We start from the raw sequence: 11,425 nt of genomic DNA, 5'->3' as shown, positions 1-11,425 counted from the left end.
AATAAAAAAAAGTGGAATCTGCACAGACTTAAACTACAAATACAACAGTTGATTTACAAAATAAAAGGTTCAGCAGTAACCATTTAGTCATTATGGTGCCATTTACTGAGTAGACATTACTTTTGCATGATTTAAAATCTGAAAAAAATAAAGGTTACGAGAGACAGAGAATATGCCAGTCTTACATGATGGGTGTATGTTACAGAGGATCTTTGATGGAACATTAAAGACAAACAAGACTAAAGTTGATGTGAAAGCAGTGTGGCAGAAACATGCAACGGAGCTCAGTCAGTATGGGTTTTGGATTTGTTGCACAACAGACTGTGGATATCCTAAATGCATCACAAGTACCTGTAACAGACAGTCTGAACCACTATATCTGAAAACAATTCAACTGGTGTGTAAATCTAAAAATCAAGACTTAATTTGGATGTCTTTGCCACAAAAGAGGGTTATCCATGGATTTATTTATTTTGTCTTTTTAGGTTATTAAACCACTTTAGTTTAGCAGACTGAGTCACTGTTAGAGAAAGATATGAAGAAAGCAGTTAAGACAGATGGCCATTCCAAACCCAGACACAACCCGTTCCCCTCCTCTCCCAACATCATCCTGTTACAGCCTGGATAGTTGAGGAAAGGACAGCAGGAAATCTCATCTCTCCAGGTTGTCAGTAGGCGGAGGAAGAGGAAGGAAGGAGGGGTTGATGCCTGATTGTGGTTTGGAAATACAGTGAGTGAGGCATAACTTATCCACTGTTTTAAAACACAAAACCGTTTGCACAAATATTGCAGCTGTAACAGTTCACAAAAAAAAGGACAAAAGTCAAAACAATACAAACTCTTTGAGTGACTTGCGAGCGGGTAAATGAGAAAAGCAATAACTGCAGATAATTTAGATCCACGATTCCCTCAAGTTCTCATTTAAACCTCTTCCACAGCTGAGACCCATCGAAGTCCATTAATGACAGAAAGTTGAATGAAATTACATCCTCTTTTAAAGTTTTTTTTTTTTTTTTTTTAATTTTCATTTGTGGGAGACTTCTTCACACTGAGCGAACGGCATGTGGTGTTCTGAGAGCCGGCTCCGCAATTTAACAGAAGGAAAAGGAACCGGGGAGGTTCTAAGCGTTTTGCATCTCTTTGCCAATCTTGTAGCTGAGGATCTTGTTCCAGTCGATCTTGGTGCGGGTGACGGGCAGCTGTCTGCGGAGAGCTTTGAAGGTGGTGTCTGACATTGTCTGGTAGTTCTCACTGATAGCCGTCTGGAGGGAAGCATTTATTAGGGTTGTAAAGTCATATAAAATAATTACATGTGCACATGTTGATCAGATCAATTTCTCACCTGGTAATCATTTTCAGCATTTTCAATGATTTTTACAAAGTTCTTGGCAGTCTGGGTTTCATCCTAGAGATAAAAAGGCAGGAATTTACTTTAAAACTACTTTGAAATCTTACACATTAACCAAACATAAACTTTTTTTTTTAACTTACAGTCACATCAATGGACTCCTCCACTTCCTTATGGCTCACCAGTTGAACATTACCATCCTCGTAATAATGCACCTGTAGGAAACCAAATTATTCATCAAAAACTCTTCACAGTCAAACTTTCTTCGCATCCCCACTATTCTAGTCTGTCAGGTCTCACCTGGATCTTCAATACTCCCACCACCTGAGCTGATGACTTACTAATGGTGAACTTCCACTCTGACCTGCACCGGCCATTCCTGACAAGAGAATAACAAGATGATAAGATCATCAGAGAGTCGAGGTACAATCAGACCATTCTAGCTTTTGAATCTATTATTTACCAAAAGTGACTGATGGCTGTACAGTAAAGACACTTACGTTAAAAAAGTATTCCATTTCAAATAAATGCTGTTCTTTTGAACTTTTTATTTATTAAAGAATCTTGGGAGGAAAGTATCACATTCCCACATAATTTTAAGCAGTACCACTTTTCAGCATTTCTGCTGAAAATTGCCATCACATGAATGTAGTTATGTAGTAAATCAGTTGCCACATTATATGACAATATTTAAATGCTTTGATAGAACAATAAATTAAGTATTCCAGAGAGTCACCTATAAGAAGATAAATCACTGAACATTACTCACCAAAAGTTTTTGGGCTCAAACTTATGACCCTCAATACAAGCAATGATTGTTTGCTGACCGTCAACAGTTTTCCCATACACCTGCAGCAGAAACATTAGAACATATGTATCCAAAGGAGCATGATTTCACAAATAATGGCTGCAATGCATAAATGTATATGTTACAGAAATCATATTATTTTGTTGAGATTCCCATGGCAAACATGTGTACCGTGCAGACTCCACTGGGATAGTGCTCCTTCACGTAAGCACTGAGCATTTCATCACAGGCGTCTCTCCAGGACCGGAGGCCGGTCTCTCCCTCGTAAGACTGAGGATCGCTCGCTTCCTTTCGGAGGTGATCGAAACGGAATGAAACCCGCTTCCGTGGGTCGAAGAACCGTCCCTGACCCAGATCTCCATGCTCGGTGATCAGAACCTGCAGGAACAGGATGTGCCTTGCTCTTCAGACAGAACTAATCACACACAGAGCTCTACAGCCACTCTCACGCAGCAGCAAACACTCACAGTACAATGACCATACCTGCCCTAATCACACATACAAAGTACACACAGATCTCCAGAGAGCAGAGTTTACACCCAGCTTGAATAAATAATGTGTCAACAGTGTGCTCTCAATTCAAAACTAGCACAGAGTCTTAGGGCATGCACATTTACAAAACCTAAACTGAACCTGAGAGTTTGAACTGCAATCAAAACATGAACCTACCGACTCCTCACTACCGTCCAGTTTGACAGGTGTGAACTGATCCATATTATACTGAGCAAAGGCACTGTGAAACAGAGAAAGAGACAATGCAGCATGAATCCTCTTTATAATCACAAACTTTAAACTACACACAGATGCATCTGGACATACAATGGCGAAAGTATGTGAACCCATTGAAATGAACTGGTTTTCTGCAGTAATTTGCCATAAAATGTGATCTGATCCTCATCATGTCTCGCGTCTTTATTGAACACACCCATTAAACATTCACAGTGCTGGAAGAAAAAGTGATTCCATAGACTTATTACTTCAACAAAAGCTAATTGGAGTCAGTAGGCTGCACACCTGGAGACCAATTAATGAAATGAGTTTGAAGGTGTGGTGTAGAGCTACTTTGATTGACAAGACACTCAAAGCAATCTCAAAGTGTTTATGCATCCATCAGTCGTTTGCCAAAATATCCTACAGGATAATGTCAGGGTGGCTTCAATGTTTTTGTTTTATCATCTTAAGCACATTGTGTTTGTCTATTGTTGTGACTTAGATCAGGACCAGATACCAATTTATGGCAAATTACTGCAGAAAACCAGTTCATTCCAAGGGATCCGCATACTTCTTGCCACTATGACATGAGACACACGGATCTGCAAAATAACTTACTGTGCTGCCCCTTCCCGAAGGAGGTTGTCATTGTTGAGGAGAAGTCGCACATCTACAAAAACAAAAAGATAAAAATCAAGCAAAAACCTAGTGTAATATAAAGCTGGTTTGAAATTTCGTCTCGATGAGCGAGATGAGGAACAGCCAACTAAACTGCAAGACTCTAGACTCTTAAACGCCAGAGGAGAACTGGCCCCCAACTGAGCCTGGGTTCTCCCAAGGTTTTTTTTTTCTCCATTAGGTCACCTGATGGGAGTTTTTCGGTTCCTTGCCACTGTTGCCTTTGGCTTGCTCAGTTGGGGATATTTGGGGATATTTAATTTAATTCATCAATCAACAATACTATTGATCAGCATTACCAAACGTGGACGTTTTCCACTAGAAACAAACATTGATGTATTATTTTAATTTAATACTGTGAAGCTGCTTTGATACAATCTGTATTGTGAAAAGCGCTATATAAATAAACTTGACTTGACTCTTTTTATACATTCTGTGCAAATCAGTAAAAATTATCTTAAGACTTCTTACTAGCTCAAGTTTGAGGGTGATATGTTGGGATTGTAGCTTCAGTTGGTGATAACAATCTTGTAATTCACGCACATGGTCTGCTGTCAGGCTTGTAGTATAGTGTGTGCTGTAGTACAGTATAGAAACTGTACACTACTGTTTAGAAGTTTGGGGTCAATATATTTTTTTTTAATTGTTTTTGAAAGTAGTCTCTTATACTTACCAAGGCTGCATTTATTTGATCAAAAATACAGTACAATATTTTGACAAAATACAGTACTATTTTAATATATTTTATAATGTAATTTATTCCTGTGATGTAAAAGCTAAATTTTTAGCAGCCATTACTCCAGTCTTTCTTCAGTGCCACATGATCCTTCAGAAATCATTTTAATATGCTGATTTGGTGCTTAAGAATAATTTCTTATGTTAAAGACATGCTGCTTAATATTTTTGTGTTAACCATGACACTTGTTCAGGATTCTATTATTTATTTGAAAGTTCAAAAGAACAGCATTTATTTGAAATAGACATCTTTTGTAACATTTTAATGTTGCTTTTGATCAATAAAATGCATCCTTGCTGAACAAAAGTATTAATTTCATTCAAAATCTTACTGACCCTAAACTTATAAGTGCAAATGTGCATAGCATGTAGTACTAGTGCGTGTTTGATTTTAGTATGCATGTCGTAGTATGCAACAGGCCACTTCAGTTCACATCAGCAAGTAGTAAAAGCATAATGAAAAACTAGAGCATGTGTTCATGTACTACCACTTTAGACCAATACTGTAACTGAAAAAGGTCCTAGAACAGAACAGCTTAAACTGACACTCACCATTGAAGACTTCATTGAATTCTCCAGGGGGAGCGTGGGTCACAAAGTTAGATGCGATGCGGACCTGCAGAAATAAAACATAATAAATTACGAGCGGGCACATATTTGCCTTACTGAAACACTATGGCTTCAGCAATACTGAATCACAGCCAGTTTCTAGCGGGTGACTCCAGAGCTCAAATTACAACATACATAAACCCTGTAACACTTCAATAACACACACTGCTGTGATCTCAACAACACACATATTCCAAAAAAGCACAACTTACCACTTAAACACTGTTAATACTTCAAAATCACATCACCCACAGTAATAAATGTCCATAAACATCTCACTCAAACCTAACTTCACATAATCTCAAACTTAGCTTAAATGTCTATGTGTTTCAGATCAGGACAATTATACATCAGATCTGTTGTGTGCTATTAAAATGATAGTTCACTAAAATACAATATTTTGAAGAATGCCCTTTAAACTGTTTTTGTCCATATAATAAAAGTCAATGACTGGGCTGATGATTTGGAGGCAAACAAAAAACAATTGTGCTTTTCTGATAAATATTGCAATAGCAAATTAAAATGTGATTTTTAAAAAAGCTGCACAATTTGGCCCAAAATTGTTTGATTATCAATATGACTATATATATATATATATATATATATATATATATATATATATAATTATTATTATTATTATTATTATTATATTAAAACAAACAAAATAAACATTACTATTGTAATATTTCCCTATTTTACATCATTAGACACCGTTGACTTTCATTGTATTGACAAAAAAAAAAAATACATTTTTCAAAATTGTTGTTGTGATCCAAAGAAGAAAAGTCAAACAGGTTTGGAGAGACATATTGAGAGTAAAATATGACCATTTTCATTTTTTGGGTAAACAGTCTCTTTTCCACAAATTGTTTTGAAACCATATTCATTCACATAACCATAACTAACAGTGCAGTTTTCTGACTGCATTTAATGAAGAGAAGGGAAAGAGGTTAACATAAAGGGAAACACCTGGTAATCTTTCTAATTACCATCTCATGTGGTGTGGCTGGGGAAGTCAGCTGAGCCTGGAACTCAAAGCTTTGACAGTATACAGAAAATGACCACATGTATTAAAGGGGAAGAAAATGTGGCGGTTAAATGACAGAGACAGAACGGGGAAAAAAAGAGCACGAATAAAATCAGTCACCACTGGCCTGCACCATATGAAACTCAAAACTACTGTCAAAGTGACAGGACATATGAATAACAACCTCGGTTCACTTTTAATAAATGGAAAAAGACGCGATTAAAAGTGAACTGTCTGTGACCGAGACTAGCATTCACCTAACATCTCATTTTGAGTTTTACTGCAGAAGCAACAGTGCATCAATGATGAAAGAATTGATATAAATAATCGACTATCCACTCAAACCCGCAGAGATTGCAGACTTCCACCCACAAACACACCCGTTCTTGCGGTCGTAACTTCATCCGGCCGATGTTTTCGGCTCAGATGGCTGTCGTGTCAGGAGGATCTGGCATCTGCTGTCCCACACATGTGTAACTCTACCGGAGCACGGCCCGTTAAAGCCCATCGGCTCGGTTCGGAGTGGGTGGATCTGCTGACATCTATTTCTGAACTCACTCTGACAGCTAACAGGCTAACAGCTGACGCTCACAACACTTCCACTGAAAACAACACGGCCATTTTGACTCTAACGTACAGCCCGAGAGTTGTTAAAATTCTGTTTGTTTGTTCGGTGTGTCGCTTTTATTAAGTCAGGTCTCTGTGTTTTACGGGAGTGCAAAGCTGCGATTTCACTTCCTCACAAATTAGCACATAGCTAACCGGCTAGACTACCTCGCGCTTCTTCCGGGAAGCAGCCATTCAGCCCTCTGCAAGCGGAGGGCTTTAATATAAGGACATACGAGCGCATGTATTTCAGTGTTTTGTGAAAGGTAACTTATTGTTTATTTTTACCTTCTCCTCGTCTGAAAGCGGCTCCTCAAAGTCGGTCATCTTGGCTGTGGCGGAGCCTCACGCCGCGACGCATGCTGGGTAGCGCGCGCTGTCACGCTCGTGACCATAATAGGGCAAAACGAAGTGCGAGCCACCGCCTCGCGCAGCTCCTGCTCTCCCCTCCCGCCTCCGGTCTGACAGTCGACTCGAAGAGAGGATATAAGGAAGATTTAAAGTTGCACTTTATTAATGGGGTCCGGGATTCATTCATTCATATCGATGACTCGAATCTTTTGAATCAGTTTATAAAAAAAAAACATTCATTCATTCATCCAGTGGTCCTTCTGCATGTTACAATGTTAAGCCAGTAGGTGGCGACAAGTGAGCATGTTTTGTCACTGAATCATTCACTCAACCGATTCTTTAAAGTCACATGAAAAATTGACTTTTTTTTATTTTTATTTTTTATTTTTTTATGGAATATTGCTAGACTGGGTAAACCCAGCCCGATCTGCCAGCGATTTGATTTTGCCCTGCAGCTCAGCCTTTAAACCTGTACATTCTTCTATCCTGCTTCCGTTACAAATTTTCAGGGGACCAATCACAAACTGGATTATCCACCTGGCACGCTATTGGCGGGTTTAATCCAATCCAATCCTTTTAACCTCTCGACAATGCTCAATGGCTTCTTTAGTTTAGCAACAAATAGTACTTTAGTCAAACAAATCGCGCATCCTGCAAAAATCGCTCGATGCCATTGCTGCTTCTGCAAACCGCTGATCAATGCTACAAACCAACACGTTTGATCCAACACATGAGATCGCAACAATAGCAAATCACAACAATCCAATAAATTCCCAGTGGACAAAATCATGTTGTGCCCTACATTCTTTCTTTTTTGAGAAGCCGTTTCACTACATCAAAATAGGAAAGAAAAGGCTGGAACTTCCATTTCATGCTTACTTTAAACAACACCAAATTGATTGAAAGATGTTGTATTATCCTTTATTGAAAAAGTGTGTAAAAAACAAATACATTTTATTATATAATAACAATAAAAAGCTGCATGCCATACTCCATAATTGCATGGCATCTGTCTGAAATGTAAATTACTTGAGCTTTATAATATCCCAGGTATCCAATTTTAATTTCCATTCAATTTTCCTTTTTAAAGTATCGATTTGCATACAAACTGGTCAAAGCATATACAAATACACAAGTTACAAAAATACATGATTAAGCAGGTACACACACAGACATTATAATAATGATCCAGTAATGTTAATAAAAAAATAGTATTACAGTAAAATAAATTGAACGTTCAGATTCAATTCTTCTGCTGTCCTGCAGACAGCAGTGTTTATCTAACATTTGAACTGCTGTTCAATGGAAAAAAAAGAAGGAAAAAAACTTTATTGACCAGCAGATGGCGCCAATACTGTGGGAAGCGCCTTCACAACTAAAACCCATAGTGGTGAAATCACTGCAGGCCAACAACATGCACATCTGGGGCCTGTTTTATTCTCAAGAAGATATTTGACAGTGTAGGCCTACCTCACAATTCACTAATTCAAAAGGAGATAAAGAGTTCAAGTTCTGATAAATAGGGAAAGAGGACTTTTCTATGAACTTTTTCACCTGCTGAAGTAACTGCACAATACATGCACATTTTTGTAAGCGGTTTTAGAGTGTATGCCAAAAACATAAATGCAATGAACATGTAAACAGGGCATTATGAAAGTCGATCTCAGAAAGAGGATGATCCAACGGACTTCATTTTAACGTCCTGGAACTAATGCGCTTGCCTGGAGAGAGCTGCTAGAGAGCCTTTACGCCCCTATTTTCCCCTTTCTCTCTCTGCTCCTCTTCTCCCATCTCCTCTGTCATGTCCTGTTGTTGAAACCACAGATTCTGGTGAACTCCTTATTTTCCAGAGGCTGGATGCAAAAAGGTTTATCTCATACCTAAGCTACATATAGCACTATGAAGGGCCTCAATATTTCAACCTTACAGATTAAATATGTTTCTTAACAGAGCAGAATTAAACAAAGTAAAGGCAAACATATCGTTCAGATTTACAAATTCTTTCCACAACCTTTCAAACAGCTTTCAGGCATTGACGTATGACATCTTAACAGGAAAAAAAGAGTGAAAGGATACAGAGAGGAATATTTTCTTATAGAGAGGGCATTCCCATAAAGATTACAGTTAAAGACTGCAAAACTGTAACTCTAACAAGTGTGTGTGTGTGTGTGTGTGTGTGTGTGTGTGTGTGTGTGTGTGTGTGTGTGTGTGTGTGTGTGTGTGTGTGTGTGTGTGTGTGTGTGTGTGTGTGTGTGTGTGTGTGTGTGTGTGTGTGTGTGTGTGTTACTTGTACAGTTATCTTTGTGAGGACCAGTTTGAGTTTTAGACCTTCAGAGTAAGGACAACTTTTGGCCGGTCCTCATGATCTGACACCCCTTTAAATGGCTGTTTGAGAGTTAATTCTTCGTTATGGGGTTAAGATTAGAATTAGATTAAGGTTAGGGTTATGATTAGGCATTTCGTTGTGATGGCAAAGGTTAGGGAAAGGGGCTAGGGATTGCATTATATCAATGAACGTCCTCACAAAGACTCATGCAAGTGTGTGTGTGTGTGTGTGTGTGTGTGTGTGTGTGTGTGTGTGTGTGTGTGTGTGTGTGTGTGTGTGTGTGTGTGTGTATGTGAACTCTTTAAAGCCTTATCATCACAACACAGCAAAATAGGGGTAGTGAGGGATGAGAGAAGTGAGAGAGAAAGTCATCCATCACTAATGTGTCATCTCTTTGATCATAACCAACATTAGTGTCTATTGGTTTATATTTCTTGTGTTCGTCTCCCTTGCACTGAACTTTGCAGTTAAAATCCTTGTATGTGCGTGTGTGGTGAGGAAGTGAGGTGTGTTCCCACGACCTGTGCGTGTAGTAACCTTACCTCCCTTTGATCCTGCTTTGCCCTGATAGATTCTGCCTCACACACACACACATACTTGGAAAGCCACTGATGTGATGTGACAGTTGTTAAGGCCTCCCGCTTTGATGTGGAGGGATATGTGGAGGTATTATCCCTTTTGTGATCCAATCAAACACAGAGACTTCTTCCAAACCACACGCATGTGCTGTAACTGAGAAGCTTTTGTTACTTCACAGCAGAGGACACAGTGGATTTCTGTGCCATTATTATTGGTAAAAAATTATGACTATTTTCAAGCAGGTTTCCTTTGTCTGTTTTGACGACCAATTAAGTACAAGGGCAGTGTCCCTTGTACTCAATTGGTCGTCAAAACAGACAAACCCCGCCCCAAACTCACACAATTGGTTGAGCCACTGTGTTCCATGTCAGACTGCTTAAACAAACAACTTGCAAGTGCCAAAGATGTATTTAAACTCTTCAGGGAAATCTGTAAATGGCTTGCATAGAAATCTGGATGGGAGAAAGTAGTGCTTAGTGTGACCAACTTTTTCCCCCCAGTACATTATTGCCAAAAGAATGCACTAACAGCTTGGGCAGAAATAATACACAAAAATATAGACACTGAATCATACATAAAAAATGTAATAAAACTAGCATAATATAATATAATATAATATAATATAATATAATATAATATAATATAATATAATATAATATAATATAATATAATATAATATAATATAATATAATATAATGTGTTTTGTTTACACTTTATTTTAAGGTGTCATTGTTACAGTGTAATTATATATTTAAGTACTGAGTAATATTAAGCAACTATGTACTTACTATAGGGTTAGGGTAGGATTAGGATTTGGTTGAGGATTAGTTGCATGTAATTATGCATAATTTACTGTTATTACTATAGTAAGTACATGTAACACAAGGACACTGTAAAATAATATGTTACCTGTGATTCTTATTGCATTCACAAATATCCTTAAAAAGGCTACATTTTCCTGAGAAACAAAACTGCATACAATTTTAAACTGTTCCATTGCCCGAAGTGTTTTTATTTCATACTCTCTCACATGCATTTTTGCATTGTATGATTTATTTGACTTTTTTTAGCCTATGCAGTAGTGCTGATGTGAAGCCAACTATCTTTTTGTCTCGCTGTACTTCTCTCTGTCTCATTCTCTCTCTGAATTTAAAGACATTGAGGTGGCATAAAGCTGGTCCCACCAACACAGATTGCACCAACAAGAAGCTGTCAAGGGCCTCTGCTTTGCCAGAAAGGTTTACCTTCTATTTTATTAAACATCTCAAACCAAGACTGGCAGCTCATGCATTTGAGACACAAAAACAAAGGCAAAGAGTCCATGGAGACCTCCAGTTATCCAGATGGAGTGTTCTGTGCCTTAGCGGATCAAACACAGCTTATACAAGATCTTTTTGTGGAATGAAATGTGGTCGTGGCTTTAAATGTGATGGGAATAACTGCTATATCAGCCGATTGCTGTGTCACAACCAATCAGACTGATTCATCTCCACAGAGGAATTCTGGTTACGACTGAAAAGAGTCTTTAGCACTAACACACACACACAGTGAGGACAGTGAAAAATCCCTCACGCAGAGGCTATCATTCCTCTAAACCCAGACGGCAACACAGAGACAGAGGAGGGGGACAGAAGGTCAGGTTTGTTT

The 11,425-nt window shown here is 38.4% G+C and overlaps 1 protein-coding gene across 2 annotated transcripts; it reads right to left on the bottom strand.

Moving 5' to 3' along the window:
• Positions 1–82: 82 nt before the first annotated feature.
• Positions 83–7,003, bottom strand: capza1b (capping actin protein of muscle Z-line subunit alpha 1b). Of its 2 annotated transcripts, XM_079896404.1 has the most exons (10): positions 6,811–7,003; positions 4,833–4,896; positions 3,486–3,537; positions 2,826–2,889; positions 2,328–2,534; positions 2,118–2,197; positions 1,649–1,727; positions 1,492–1,563; positions 1,343–1,405; positions 83–1,262 (listed from the first exon to the last, which is right to left on the bottom strand). In XM_079896404.1, exons 1-10 carry the CDS (start codon positions 6,847–6,849, stop codon positions 1,122–1,124), a joined length of 861 nt encoding a protein of 286 aa, XP_079752530.1. In that variant the 5' UTR covers positions 6,850–7,003; the 3' UTR covers positions 83–1,121. The 2 variants fall into 2 exon arrangements, with proteins under 2 accessions (XP_079752530.1, XP_079752531.1); XM_079896405.1 differs by lacking the exons at positions 3,486–3,537; positions 4,833–4,896; positions 6,811–7,003 and adding an exon at positions 2,976–3,100.
• Between the last annotated feature and the right edge of the window lie 4,422 nt (positions 7,004–11,425).

The sequence above is a fragment of the Squalius cephalus genome (assembly GCF_949319135.1).
Source record: "Squalius cephalus genome assembly, chromosome: 16".
In the NCBI taxonomy this organism is placed as follows: domain Eukaryota; kingdom Metazoa; phylum Chordata; class Actinopteri; order Cypriniformes; family Leuciscidae; genus Squalius; species Squalius cephalus.
This window is presented reverse-complemented; position numbering and strand designations above follow the sequence as displayed.